The sequence below is a fragment of the Dreissena polymorpha genome, chromosome 16 (genome assembly GCF_020536995.1).
Source record: "Dreissena polymorpha isolate Duluth1 chromosome 16, UMN_Dpol_1.0, whole genome shotgun sequence".
NCBI lineage: Eukaryota > Metazoa > Mollusca > Bivalvia > Myida > Dreissenidae > Dreissena > Dreissena polymorpha.
In genome coordinates this window covers 20,698,472-20,714,764 of record NC_068370.1, presented here as the reverse complement: position 1 = coordinate 20,714,764, position 16,293 = coordinate 20,698,472, and the positions used below count along the sequence as shown (strand labels likewise).

The following is a 16,293-nucleotide window of genomic DNA, read 5'->3' as shown; positions in this document are numbered from 1 at the left end:
CTTCAAATGAATGACCTTGAAATGACCAGTGGTCATCTGTTAATCCTGGCCAACCTTCATGTCAAGTTTGAAGACTCTAGGTCCAAGCATACCAAAGTTATACCATGAAATAAGAACTTTAACATTTTTACATTCAAGGTCACAGTGACCTTGACCTTCAAATGAATGACCTTGAAATGACCAGTGGTTACTAACTAGTTATGGCCAACCTTCATGTCAAGTTTCAAGACTCTAGGTCCAAGCATACCAAAGTTATAACAACTTTAACATTTTTTATATTGAAGGTCACAGTGACCTTGACCTTCAAATGAATGACCTTGAAATGACCAGTGGTCATCTGTTAATCCTGGCCAACCTTCATGTCAAGTTTGAAGACTCTAGGTCCAAGCATACCAAAGTTATACCATGAAATAACAACTTTAACATTTTCGAGCACGCCGCCACCCCGCCCGCCCGCCCGCCCCCCCGCCCCCCCCGCCCCGCCCGACAACATCAATCTATAAGCCGAGATTTTTTCGAAAAAAATCCGGCTAAAAACTGAATACTAACTTTTACAGCAAATTAAGCGACATATTTACATATTCATATAAAGGGTCAATTAAAAAATAACAATGAGCTGTGACTTACAAGTCAGCAGGATAGAAGAAGAAGACGAGGTATTTGCCTCTGAACTGCGCCAGGGAGATTTCCTGGAACTCTCCGTTGACAACCGCGTTGGAAGACCATTCTGGGGCAGGCTTTGTGAGCTGTAACTGACCGATAGACATAGTGGCTGATGTGTGGCACGACTGCTGCAAATAGACACATAATATTCCCATTTATTTAATATGATGCACACCTTTCCAAATGCAATAATGTTTTATCCTCAATGCAAATAACATAGGAATTTGATATACATCCTGCTTCACCAGGAAAAAGCTTTCAACCATTCATATTTACCACGTTTACGCTACAAACTCCAAGAAACCTACATTATCACATGTTTCCAACAAACTTACGCACACAAACACCAAAATATTATATTTTTATATCACTTTGTCAAGATCTGGTCCTAATATATTTATAAATTTTAAAATACATGATCTTGCAACAGAGTTATATGCTGACAAAATAACTTAAAAATTCTAATCACATTTATACATACTTGCTGTATAGATTTTGCTGATCTTTCATACAAATGTTACAGTAACATGGTATCTAAATGTCATCTTGAGAGCACAATGCAAGTAATGATAAAGGTTATCTTTCGTGACCAATGCAAATAATGATTATGTGATTATGTAAGTATTGTCCACTGTTTCTTAAGGATGGGAAGGCCTTCACAGGCTGACAAAACAACGTCCAAGGACCATTATTTAACAACAAAGTCAAACACTGTGAAGACGATTTCAAACGATAGCACACGATCAGTAAATCAAAGCTGGAGTTATTTTAGTCAAGATACATGTAGGAAAGACATAATCTGCATAAAATACCTTGTAATATACCTTTGATATAAACAATGATCAAGGGAAGATGTACTTTGCCATTAAAAGTAAAAACAGACTTAAACAAGAGCTGTGACCATATGACTTATGCCCCCTATAAACGCTTGATAGAAGTTATGAGCTTTTTTCAAAACCTAAACGCAGATTTTGAAACCTAAACGCGGACTCCAAGTTCAAGGTCAAGGTCACAGGGGTCAAAATTTGTGTGCATATGGAAAGGCCTTGTCCATATACACATGCATACCAAATATGAAGGTTATAGCTCAAGGGACATAGAAGTTATGAGCTTTTTCGAAACCTAAACGCAAATTTCGAAACCTAAATGCTGAACCTAAGTTCAAGGTCAAGGTCACAGGGGTCAAAATTTGTGTGCGTATGGAAAGGCCTTGTCCATATACACATGCATGCCAAATATGAAATTGCTATCTGAAGAAACATAGAAGTTATGAGCATTTTTCGAAACCTAAACACAAAGTATGACGGACAGACGGACGGACAGTCCGATCACTATATGCCCTCCTTCGGGGGCATAAAAATCCACTTCTATGCTCAAATGAGAGAGGAAAAGGTCAAGGTCAGACGAGTTATGTTATTAAAACGTCTTTCCCTGCACATGCTTTTCCTAGTTTACATTTATACTCCTGCCACACAGATAGAAAACAGGACCTAATTGCCACATAAACAAAATATTGCACAAAAAGGAATTGCCCTTTAGTTTAACATTTTCAAAGATGTACAGGGGCTCTCAGTCTGTAAAACAAGTGTTCCACGGTCGGAGACATATGCCCCCAAAACGTGGCCTTGACCGTGACCTTGACCTCAAAATCAATAGGGGTCATCTGCCAGTCATGATCAATGTACCTATGAAGTTTCATGATCCTAGGCCTTATTATTCTTGAGTTATCATTCGGAAACCATTTGGTGGACGGACCGACCAACCGACGGACGGACGGACATGTGCAAAACAATATACCCCCTCTTCTTCGAAGGGGGGCATAATAATTGTTAAATGTGGTTGCTTAAATGTGCTCAATGTGTAAATGTTGCTGATTTCCACCAATTCATGTTAAATTATTTATAGGGTGAAAAAGACCTTTAGATATTATTTCTGTGAAATAAAATTAGCTTAAGTTGGAAGACAGCCAAAGTTCAGAAAAAGGTCCATTGTTTATCTTCAGAAATAATGTTTTTTCTATTTAAAAAATGCCTGATGAGAATATTAAATTGCAGGACAAGTGGATTGTCATACCTACTTTCCCTGCAGTGGCTTTGTAAAAAAAAAATCATTTCAATTCATACAATGTCACACTGCTATTGTTTTTGACAAATTATAATGATTTGCAATATGAAATGTGTCCCAATCATCTTGAATACGGGAAAGGAAATAAATACAATTGTTGTATTAATTCTAATAATCTCAACACTTTTCATCACAAAACATCAAAAGTATGCTGCCAAAAATTGCACAATATCAGCAGTGTATTTTCATGACTTCCAAGTATAAATTAATTTATTACAAGCCATTTAAAACTATTGTTTTCATGCTAATATGTGGTTGATTAATTTTTAACTTGTCATATTATACAAAGGCAATGAACACATTCAAATCATTAGCAAATACACAAATAAGATCAATAAGTTCTGTGTAACCACATGGCAAACGTTTGTGTTAATGAAATTCTATAACATAGTTTTCATCAATATTGGCCAGATTCTGATCTCTAAAATGGTAAAATTGTGATTATTTGGGATTATTGGGGAACGGACAGACTTGGAAATAATATTTCCACTGGCACTGATTGACACTGCAGCAAACAGCGGCAAACGCAATGAGAATCTGTGTTGGTGCTTTGAAATATTTGTTCTGATAAATGTGTGAGCAAAATTAAATGTTTATAGTGATTTGTTGAGTTTATTACATGATTTGTTGTAAAGGTGTTTTTTAAGCTTTAACTTGAACTGTTTATTTCATGTGGTTAATTGATACAAAAGTTACCTGACTGGTGAAAGTGGTGGGTTCATGTTTGGCAAAAGACAAATTGCCTATTTAATAGTGTTTCGATATACCTTGAACACATTTTATCCATGATTTGACCTGATGACATTTTTTGACACGTGACCCAAATTTGAATTCAGGCTTGAAATTTTCAAGAAAAACATTCTTACCAAGTTTCAACAAAATTGAGGCATAAATGTGGCTTTTATCAGATTTAACCTGGTGACCTAGTATGTAGATGTATGTGACAAAGATTAAAACTTTGCCTAGGTAATGTCCATATAAACATTCTGGGTGAGTTTCATCAAGATCCAGTCTTAATTGTAGCCTGCTGGTGGTAACAACTTTTTTTAAAGTATTTATCTGAGGACCTAGTTTTTGGACGAATGGGACCTAGATTTGAACTTGTCCTAGATATTGTGTACATAACCATTCTGACCAAGTTTCATCAAGAAAAATGTGTCCTCTAGAGTGATAACTAGCTAAAAATCGACAAAGCACCCCGGACAAAGAACGCTGCGCGCGGTACGAATCCCATTGATTGATCACAATAACTCACCTCGATTACTTTGTGCTCATGTAAGCTAAACAAGAGGGCCATGATGGCCCTGTATCGCTCCACTGTTTTTTTATGCGCATGGGTTGAAATGTACTCAAGCATGTGACTTTCTTCTTCTATCCCTCGTCCCACTGGGCGCTTAAAAGTTGGAAGGGGGGAGTGCATTTTTACATATGGAACAAGATGTGTTTGAGAAACACAATGTCCCCCTATATGATGTTTGACCTTGTAGGATGACCTTGACCTTGACCCTTCACCACTCAAAATGTGCAGCTCCTTGAGATACACACGCATTTTAAATATAAAATTGCTAGCTTCAATATTGCAGAAGTGACATTAAATGCGCAATTTTGACCCATATACTGGACCTTGACCTTGACCTTTCACCACTCAAAATGTGCAGCTCCATGAGATACACATGCATGCCAAATATCAAGTTGCTATCTTCAATATTGCAAAAGTATTCATAAAACAAGGGCTGTTTGTAAAACATGCATGCCCCCCATATGGGCTGTCCGTTGTAGTGGCAGCCATTGTGTGAATACGTTTTTTGTTACTGTGACCTTGACCTTTGACCTAGTGACCTGAAAATCAATAGGGGTCATCTGTGAGTCATGATCAATCTACCTGTGAAGTTTCATGATCCTAGGCATATGCGTTCTTGAGTTATCATCCGAAAACCATTTTACTATTTCGGGTCACCGTGACCTTGACCTTTGACCTAGTGACCTCAAAATCAATAGGGGTCATCTGCGAGTCATGATCAATCTACCCATGAAGTTTCATGATCCTAGGCGTATGCATTCTTGAGTTATCATCCAGAAACCATTTTACTATTTCGGGTCACCGTGACCTTGACCTTTGACCTAGTGACCTCAAAATCAATAGGGGTCATCTGCGAGTCATGATCAATCTACCCATGAAGTTTCATGATCCTAGGCGTATGCATTCTTGAGTAATCATTCAAAAACCATTTTACTTTTTCGGGTCACCGTGACCTTGACCTTTGACCTAGTGACCTCAAAATCAATAGGGGTCATCTGCAAGTCATGATCAATGTACCTATGAAGTTTCATGATCCTACGTCCAAGCGTTCTTGAGTTATCGTCTGACAACCACCTGGTGGACGGACGGACCGACAGACCGACCGACAGACCGACCGACATGAGCAAAGCAATATACCCCCTCTTCTTCGAAGGGGGGCATAATAAGTGATTTGGGCCACATATATTTGACCTCAGACCTTGAAGGATGACCTTGACCTTGACCTTTCACCACTCAAAATGTGCAGCTCCATGAGATACACAAGCATGCCAAATATCAAGTTGCTATCTTCAATATTGCATAAGTATTCATAAAATAAGCGATTTGGGCCACATATATTTGACCTCTGACCTTGAAGGATGACCTTGACCTTTCACCACTCAAAATGTGCAGCTCCATGAGATACACATGCATGCCAAATATCAAGTTGCTATCTTCAATATTGCAAAAGTATTCATAAAATGAGCGATTTTGGCCACCTATATTTGACCTCTGACCTTGAAGGATGACCTTGACCTTTCACCACTCAAAATGTGCAGCTTCATGAGATACACATGCATGCCAAATATGAAGTTGCTATCTTCAACATAGCAAAAGTTATTGCAAAATGTGAAAGTTGGCGCAAACAGACCAACAAACAGACCAACCAACAGACCAACCAACCAACAGACAGGGCAAAAACAATATGTCCCCCACTACTATAGTGGGGGACATAAAAAGTTACTACCGTGTTAACTAAACAGACTAAAAAGCCCGGGAATCGTTGCACAGGTCCTTTGCTTATAGCGTAGGTACATTTATCTCTCCAAAAGATATTGTCGTTCTTTCTATTTCACATATTTTTAGATTCTGAAGATCAAATCTACGCATTTGATTTAAAACAGATTCACAAGACCCATAGGAATCAAAATGCCTTAACCCTTAACCAAACGACACATTTTGGACTTTCCCATTTTGAAAGAGGTTGCAGACGACAATTAAATTGTTATGGAATATGAAGGAAATGATCAGGTAGGGTAGAAATAATTGCGATAAAAGAGCAATTTCTCCTTTTATCACAATTATTTATAAAGTTGTCAGCTGCAAACCCGTAAAATCCTATTAGCAGTGTTCTGCCGTGAATTTTTACTGTTGGGGAGAGGGACCCTTTAGGGTTAAAAAAGTGGGGACAAAAAGGAAAAATATGCGGACAGAGAAATATATTTGTAGCAGAATTTAATTTTCAGAAACTAATTATATTTTACTTGCACTCTTAAATTTGCTTGTTTTCTTCTTACAGCAAGTCCACAGGACGTAACATTCTAATTCAACCATGAATATTTTTAAAACTTTTTAAAACTGTCAAACAATAGTCAACATATTTACAAAACTTTCAACAGATTTATGGTCATTGAACTCAGCATTGCGTATCAAAGTACTTGTTCGATAATTAGAATTACCGATAGTAAAGGCGTTTTTTTGTGCTTTATGCACAAAGTGTATGTTATTTTGTTGTTGTCAAACAGTGACCAAGACAATTTTCGAAGCCAATTTGCTTGGAACGTATGTTTAGGGCCAGGGGTAAACTTTTTTGTCATTGCTAAACGCTGTTGGGATTTGGGAAGACTCTGTTGGGGTGTTGTTATTATTATCGTCATATTTTCTAATTTTACTTGCCGGAGAACAAAAACCAAAATGGATTTTGTTTTCTTCAGCAGGTCACTTAACGCCATTTTGATTGGTTGTTATAATCTCAACTTACCAATGCAATAAAGTGTTATTAAAGTAAATTTACCATTGGCTGCAAAATGACGTCACCTCCAATGAAATAATTCCATTTGGTTACACACTCACTCGATTACTTTACCGACTTACCAATTGAATTGATTAGTTTTTATTACTAATTCCTGTGCGCTCGCGGACCCATATACGCAAAACGGGTGGGGACAAATCTTTTATTTTTGCGCCAATGACGCAAGGGCGCATCCACGGCAGAACACTGTATTAGTGTTTGGTAAAGGGTTAATAATCTCTGGTTCCTTCTTAGAGCCTTTCACACATTTATAACAAATACAATAGTAGTTTCTTTGTAAAGAATCATCTCAAAATATAATTAACAACCCACACATCCCTAAGACCAACAGGCCTGAGAATATTATGATTATCTAAAGATTATTTCTTTATATTTATAAATGTATTTAATTAAGTTATACATTTGACTTCTAAGATCAATTCATAACTTATATTAAGAAAATAATAAAATGGTCAGAAATATATATGGATCGTTGAGCAATTGACAATCATATCCACAATTCATGAGTCACGATTCACAAATGGAACAATGAATCATTAGTTATTAAAAAGCAGCATATACGATAGTTAAGAACATTGCACTTCTTTAATTCCAACACCTTCTCTTGGATACAAAGTATGAGTTTACCATGCAGTATCATACATTGACTTTTCTTTAAATAATTATGTTCATGGAAGTTGTGTTTTTAAAATCAATAAGATATTATTAAACTGGTTTAAACACTACAAAAAAGACATGAAATTAACATGTCATCCAAAATATTTTTATCCAGATATATGTTCACTTTCGACATATTTAAATAAAACCCGACTTTTAACAGTTTATAAGAAAAACATTCATAACACATGTTCTTACTTTAATTCCTTTGTAAGCAGTCACCATCTGATCTAAAATGGCACTAAATGACAGGTTTTTATCTCATGTTTACATGTTGTTGTTGGTCACAGCCACACGGCCGCAGTAATCTCCCCTGGTAAACGTCATATGTTCAGTTTGTGACCCCCGGGGCAGGGTCAAATTTGAGCCCAGGGGAATAATTTGAACAAATTTGGTAGAGGACTATAAGATATCACTTCACACCAAATTGAGTAGCCCTAAGCTCTATAATTATGAACAAGAAGTTTTTTAAAGTTTGCACAAAATAGGCCTTATTTAAGCATATGTTCATTTTTGTGACCCCGGGGCAGGGTCAAATTTGTCCCCAGGGGCATAATTTGAACAAACTAAGTAGACAACTATAAGATGTCACTACATACCGAATTTGGTAGAAATAGGCCCCATGGTTATGGACAAAAAGATTTTTTAAAGTTTGCACAAAATGGGCCCAATATAAGCATATGTTCAACTTGTGACCCCTTGGGAACGGTCAAATTTGACCCCAGGGGCATAATTTGAAGAAACTTGGTAGAGGACTATAAGATGTCACTACATACCACATTTGGTAGCCCTAGGCCCAATGGTTATAGACGAAAAGATTTTTAAAGTTTTCGCAAAATAGGCCTTATATAAGCAAATTTTCAATTTTTTTATCCCTTGGAGCACGGTCAAATTTGACCCCAGGGGCATAATTTGAAGAAACTTGGTAGAGGACTATAAGATGTCACTACATACCAAATTTTGTAGCCCTAGGCCCAATGGTTATGGACGGGAAGATTTTTAATGTTTTCACAAAATAGGCCTTATATAAGCAAATTTTCAATATTTTGACCCCCTGGGGCAGGGTCAAATTTGACCCCAGGGGCATAATATGAACAAATTTGAAAGAGGTTCACCCCAGGAACATTCCTGAGAAATTTCATCAGAATTGGACCAGTACTTTAGGAGAAGATGTTTAAAGAAAAAGTTAACGCACGGACCCACGCACGGACGGACGCACGTAGACGGACTCAGTACCATGACATAAGCCCCGCTGGCCTCTGGCCAGTGGAGCAAAAAATGAAAAGCCTTAGGCCAAAATTTTTTTTTGGCAGCTTTCAGTTAACAAAACAATACATTAAACAAGGGCCGTTTGTAAAACACGCATGCCCCCCAAATTGGCCTTCAGTTGTAGTGGCTTCAGGTAACTGTGAACTTGAACTTTTACCTAGAGTCCTGAAAATCGATAGGGGTCATCTGTCGGTCATGACCAATGTCCCTATGAACTTTCCTGATGAACCCTAAGCATTCGTGAGTTATCATCCGGAAACCATTTTACTGTATCAAGTCACTGTGACCTTGACCCTTGACATAGTGACCAAAAAATCAATAGGGGTCATCTGCCAGTCAAGATCAATGTCCCCGTGAACTTTCCTGATCCTAGGCTTAAGCGTTCTTGAGTTATCATCCGGAAACCATTTTACTGCTTCAAGTTACTGTGACCTTGACCTTTGACCTAGTGACCTGAAAATCAATAGGAGTCATCTGCCAGTTATGATCAATGTACCTATGAAGTTTCATGATCCAAGGCCTAAGCATTCTTGAGTTATCATCAAACCATTTGGTGGACGGACGGACCGACGGACACACCGAACAACGGACCGAAATGTGCAAAACAATAAACCCCCTCTTCTTCGAAATGGGGGCATACAAAAAATCATTAAGATCTAGTTTGAACCTGCTTCTTCACCACAAATAACTTGATCAATAGAATATTTACCACTACAAGTGTTTTATTTTCCTCTAATGAAGCAGGTTGACACTGATTTAACACTGACTGCAGTTCTAGCACATATCTCCTATACATGCGTGTCACATCCAATATTATTGATTTCACAATGGCACAGCTTTTTATTTTCCAAGTATGCACGTCAAATGTAAAATTAAAGGCCACCTCTTCAAAGAGAGCAATGTTGTTATAAAATAAACTTCAAACCCTTAAACAACATGTTTCCTCAAATACAATGATGTTAAGTATATTGTAACAGTTATAAAACTTAACAATGTAAATGTTCCAACATCCACTAGCCAACTCTAATCTAAGTGGTAAAGACTTGTTATGAATGACAGGAGCACTGCAGTGTGTATTAATACTGCCTGATCACAAGAAGATCAGAGGTTTGAGGAGACGCATTTGTGACACCCAATAAAAATCAATAATGTCAGTCGGTGTGGTTTCTTTTTTATTAGTACAGGCCATTTTGTCTTATGGATAAAGTAAAATTACACAGCCTAGAATCCCTAAGAGTATCCATCTTTTCATTTTTATAAAAAAATATTTTTACATTTTTATTCTGCTATAATTATCTGGACTTTTTCTGGGATTCAAATCACAAGAATATTGACTCTTGAGATCAAAATTGTATCAGCTGAGTCTTATGTTAAGTGTGCTAGGGCTTTGAATTTAAACAAAAGTCCTAATGGTAAAATGGCCCCCAATCAGTTAATTGAAATTAACAATTTATTTTTCACAGTGATGATGAAGATAAAATTAAGATTAAGAATTTGAAGGTTCAATAGCTTGGCTTAATTGCTTCATACCTAATGAAGCACGCTGTAAACAACAACAGAAGTGCCTAACAGACTGACTTCAATGGCCTTTACAGTGCCATACATTATATTGTAGAGAAAAAAGTATAAACATAGCATGTGTTATAATATTGTCATAGTGCTGCATAATACAGTTTTGGGTTTTTAAATACTTCGGCAACATGATTAGTGAGAGTAACTTGCAATATTTATTTTTCACTATAATACGTGTTTATTAAGTTATTACCACAAATTTCCACATTCAATACTACGTGTGCCAGAGTTTTCTTGTCAAATATGGGGCAAAAATTCACCACAATTTCCAATATCAAAAGCATATCTTTTTCCCAAATCATGTCCTAAAATTCCCAACTGAAAGTTACCAAAATAATAAAAACACAATAAAAAACAATAACACATTTCCAAATTTTATTAAAAAGACATTTCACATATCAAAAGGGACAAGGCCCCATTTCCAAAATGGTGAGAGAAAAACACTGCATAGGAATCAGCATTTTTAATGTTGGAAGTAGAAATAATTTTATATCATACATTTATTAACATTTAAAACTTAACCTAGATGGTTTCAAAAGCATTGAATACTAAATGTAAACGGTTGGATAAACAGGATAAATTTAGTTGCTTTTATGCCAGATTACCTGTACATGAAATTATGAAAATTACTTTATCGTGTGGGGGTCTACTAGTGCATTATTATTTAAAATGGAGGTCTATTAATTATTGTATTCACACATGCATTTTATTTTTTGCCATAGGGTGTGTTTATTAGGGAGGGAGTGTTTATTTAAAAATGTACATCCTGGTGCAAATTTAAATAAAGAAGGCATGTAAATAAAGTAAACTAACTTCTATTTGTTCACATATCTTTGTAGGGGGATTAGAAACAATACAACCACTTTTAGTAACAATCATGCAACGTTAATTGATCTCATGATTTTCATTCAAAGGTTTGAGGCTGAGCCAAATGCATGCCTGTTATGTTGTGATTTTATGGAGTATTTATTTGGTTGCTTATTTTATCAGCCAACATTATATGAAAACTGTCCATACAAAAGTAATTTAAAACTAACAATAAATCAACTAATAGTCAGAATATCAAGCAATTACTCATCTTGATTTTGTAGTAGCATTAAGTCTTGTAAAGGCATGATCAAATTGTATTAAGTTACATGCTGAAGCATAGAGAATACCCATTTTACACATTAATACCTTCTTGAACGAGATGAAGCATCATATTGTATACCTTGCAATTAGTACTTTACTATTTGCCCTATGCTTTTTGATTGCACAGACCAATGGTAAATTTGTGATTGATATTTCAAGTAAAGTCATTATATACAGGGCTCAACATTAACCAAAAAACCAACTTGCCCTGCCGGGCAAGTACTTAGAAAATCTACTTGCCCTGAACGTAAAGCCACTTGCCCAAACATGAAATATAACATTAACTGTAAACCTCATATTTTTTAATAAAGATCAAAATGATACACCACAAAACCTTTTTTATTTTTGCACATTTAACAAAATGATCACAGCAATTAAAGTCTAAATTAAATGCTCTTTGTTCTTTTTTGCACTTGCCTGGGTGGGCAACTAGATTATAAAATCACTTGCCCGGACCCAACTTTTACTTGCCAGGGGCAATAGGACAACCATTAATGTTGAGCCCTGATATAAGAAATTTTTCCCAAAGGGGTCTCCCTAGATATTGATTAATTTGTTAAGAGATAAATAGACTATACAAGATTCAGTTTACATTTCTTTATAGCTTTCAAAATCATCATTTGTAAACATCATGAGATAACTTTCATGTATTGCAATACTGTAACACCCACAAAGACCATCACTATAATACTGACAGACACTATTGAGAACATGACAAGAATCCAACAAAACTGTGTTCCTACTGCTGCATGCCTTGCTGTGAGAGCAATCTGCATGAAGGCTGGAGAAGACAGGGATGTGCCACACATGCACCACATACGGCATGTAGCCCGTTCAGCCAGTCCAACACTCTGCCTGTTACTGCCTTCCCCAGACTTTCCACTGCTTACAAAGCTCCTGACGCCATGAGGTTGCACGGCAAGCAGCCATTGCTGACCATGAGTGGCTAAAAGACTCAGTCTCATGTTCACGTTCCTAGGTGGCACTAAAACAAAAGGTTGTAAAGTAATTACAACGTATAATCATTAACCACAATAACCAAAATACAAAAAAAAAGATTCATAAGCAAAATACATGTTAGAGCCAAACAATGGATTATAAGTCATATCTTACCTCCTAAAAGTTTGTTATTGTCCCATAATTCAAAAGATGTCTTGTGAAGACTGTATATTTGTTCCGACGCACCCAAGGCAATTTCATATTGAGGGCAATAACATATCATTATCAACCATTTAGACAAATAAAAAAAAAATACTTTCAAGACAAACAGTGTCCCCAAATTTTAGACATACACAGGAATGTCTATGCAAAAAGTACAGTAAGTTTTGTAATTGGCTATATTCTTTAAACCCGTCTCATTGTCTCAGACTTTTTCTTTTTATCCAGATTATTATTTGGAGACAGTAGAAGGTAAGATATTACAGAGTGTAATAGACTGAATGTTTAATACTTTACAAGACCATCATATTAAATATAATGACATGCATTTTGCATTTGTGGTAAATCAGTGGTCATGTATTCAGGGCTCAACATTAACGGTTGTCCTATTGCCCCTGGCAAGTAAAAGTTGGGTCCGGGCAAGTTATTTTATAATCTAATTGTCTGCCGGGGCAAGTGCAACAAGGGCTGTTTGTAAAACATGCATGCTCCCCATATGGGCTGTCAGTTGTAGTGGCAGCCATTGTGTGAATACGTTTTTGTCACTGTGACATTGACCTTTGACCTAGTGACCTGAAAATCAATAGGGGTCATCTGCCAGTCATGATCAATGTACCTATGAAGTTTCATGATCCTAGGCCTTATTATTCTTGAGTTATCATCAGGAAACCATTTTACTGTTTCAAGTCACTGTGACCTTGACCTTTGACATGGTGACCTGAAAATCAATAGGGGTCATCTGTGAGTCATGATCAATGTACCTATGAAGTTTCATGATCCTAGACATAAGCATTCTTGAGTTATCATCTGGAAACCATTTTAGATATTGCAAAACTTTAACCAAGGTTATAGTTTTGGACAAACACAATTAATGAATCACTGTGACCTTGACCTTTGACCTAGTGACCTGAACATCAATAGGGGTCATCTGCATGTCATGATCAATGTACCTATGAAGTTTCATGATCCTAGGCGTAAGCATTTCTGAGTTATCATCCGGAAACCATTTTACTATTTCGGGTCACCGTAACCTTGACCTTTGACCTAGTGACATGAAAATCAATAGGGGTCATCTGCGAGTCATGATCAATGTATGAAGTTTCATGATCCTACGCATAAGCGTTCTTGAGTTATCATCCGGAAACCATTTTACTATTTCGGGTCACCATGACCTTGACTTTGACCTAGTGACCTGAAAATCGAAAGGGGTCATCTGTGAGTCATGATCAATGTACCTATGAAGTTTCATGATCCTAGGCATAAGCGTTCTTGAGTTATCATCCGGAAACCATTTTACTATTTCAGGTCACCGTGACCTTGACCTTTGACCTAGTGACCTGAAAATCAATAGGGGTCATCTGCGAGTCATGATCAATGTACCTATGAAGTTTCATGATCCCAGGCCTAAGCGTTCTTGAGTTATCATCCGAAAACCATCTGGTGGACGGACATACGGACGGACGTACATACGGACGGACGGACCGACATGTGCAAAACAATATACCCCCTCTTCTTTGAAGGGGGCATAAAAATGAACAAAGAGCATTTAATTTAGACTTTAATTGCTGTAATCATTTTGTTAAATGTTAAAAAATAAAAAAGGTTTTGTGGTGTAATTTTGATCTTTATTAAACAAGAAATATCTTTAAAAAAGATATACGGCGTTGATTGTGGTCGATGTTTATGAACGATCAAAAGTTATCTCTATGAGATAAAAAGTAGCGGATGCCTTTTTTCTGCGCAGTTCTTAGCTACATCACAAGCAAATCAATTACGGGGTGTTGCGCCAGATTTCGTGGCTTATTTTGCTTTATGTGATATTATTACTCAGACATCTATATTGACAGAATAGAAAAACACAAGAAACATGAAAATAAACGAGTGCATATAGGTCAGCCGGCAATACTCGAATCTTATTTAATTGCATAATTATAGTATAGTGAATTATTGTGCTCATGCTTAATAAACTGGTCTAAATGGTTAAATATTTCTAATTAATTTTATCAAAATTGGTCCTTATCATGCAAATGTTGAAAACATATTAAAAATCGATGATTGACATACCACAATAATATCGCCGAATATCTTTATTTAGTATCTTTCTGATCAAAACAGACTTCAAGTGCACAAAGTTTACGAGACGGCGTTTATATAAAGATTTCTGCAACTGACCGCAAACTGACCTTGATACCTTGCGGATTGGAATGCAATGCATTAAAGTTAGGTAACAATTCTGCTGCTGAAACGAAGGCTTGTTTACGCCAACTGTACACGACCAAGGCAACAGCTGTGCCTAAAATATTGATATATCGACAAAGCGACTAAACGAACTATTTACTCCATCAGACAAAAATAGCATAGATTCCAATTTTTTCCTTCAATGAAAAGATCACAACCCCTTCTGCTAACTCCAGTGATGAACTGTATATAAACTCTGACTTTCACACACTGGCCGCGAATTGACCCGAAACCTCGTGGGTTGAAATGCAATGCAAGTAAGTACTAAATATGAGAATATAGCCTTTAGTATAAACGCTTTTGCGCTAGTAATTCTCTGAAAATAAAAGGTGAACGCACAAACTGTATTTATGTCGAAAATTGATTGTAAAACTGTTCTATCTATTGAGCATTTTCATTAGAGATAAAATTGTTTCATGCAATAAAACAGTTTTACAAAGACGCGGATATGTTTCCAATGTTCTGGTGTTATACTCAAATCAGCCAATGGAATAAATGAAGAGTATTCATTCGTACCTAGCCGCGGGAAATTTTATTTGAATATTATTGGACACTTACAAAGGTCAAGTCAGGGTGAAAAGCTGGCTTAATACAGCTTACGCCGAAAAAATATGAGGTTTACAGTTAATGTGATATTTCATGTTTGGGCAAGTGTCTTTACGTTCAGGGCAAGTAGATTTTCTAAATGTTTACTAGATTTTTAGGTTAATATTGAGCCCTGAATGTATATACCATTCAGCTTACTGCACAAAGTGAATTCCACAATAACCATTAATTAGCGTGCAAGACAACTAGAAATGTGACACATAGACATAGACAACCCCCCTTTGTTACTGCACAATACATGCATGTTGAATGACAGACATAATGTGAACAGTTAACACAGCATGCAGTGATTTGTTTTGCTTCATATTTAACAGCCAAAAGCTTTTGGATTGAACAAAATAGCATAATTAACTATGAAATTTGGGATGAATTAAACATTTTTATTATGATAAAAAATAACAGTACTTCAATAGTTTATAAGTGCAGGGTTTTTTCTGCCTATCTTGGGAAAAGGAGTCTGACCAAATTGGGAATTTTTTATCGACAAAATTGTCCATTTTGGGAATTTTTGCTTCGATGAACCGGCTCATTTTGGGAAAACATTGTGAATTTATCATGCTTAAATAAGTCAGTGGTTTAACAAATAAATTTGTTTTTATTTGTTATTTTGTCTTCTTTATATAAGCACATGCAATATTGGGCATGATCAACGTTTATTCAAGCACTGCAATTTTGTTTTTCTGTTACAGTTACACTCTGAGATAAGAACTGTTCAGTCAAAAACTTGTAGAAGATATTTTTTACCAAAACAAACACTGGTTAATCACACAAGTTACAGCATAAT

At 36.3% G+C, this 16,293-nt stretch overlaps 1 protein-coding gene across 4 annotated transcripts in view; it reads right to left on the bottom strand.

Moving 5' to 3' along the window:
- Positions 1–16,293, bottom strand: part of LOC127861945 (peroxiredoxin-1-like) — a 35,555-nt gene that overhangs the window by 17,601 nt on the left and 1,661 nt on the right. Inside the window, exons 1-3 of one of the 4 annotated variants that reach the window (XM_052400709.1) lie at positions 12,621–12,744; positions 12,251–12,492; positions 628–791 (exon numbers count right to left, since the gene is read on the bottom strand). In XM_052400709.1, coding sequence (XP_052256669.1) covers positions 628–791; positions 12,251–12,492; positions 12,621–12,729 — 515 coding nt within the window. In that variant the 5' untranslated portion in view covers positions 12,730–12,744. Of the gene's footprint in view, positions 1–627; positions 792–9,513; positions 9,812–12,250; positions 12,493–12,620; positions 12,745–16,293 lie in introns of those variants that run through there. The other 3 variants (XM_052400710.1, XM_052400711.1, XM_052400712.1) reach the window with 3 other exon arrangements.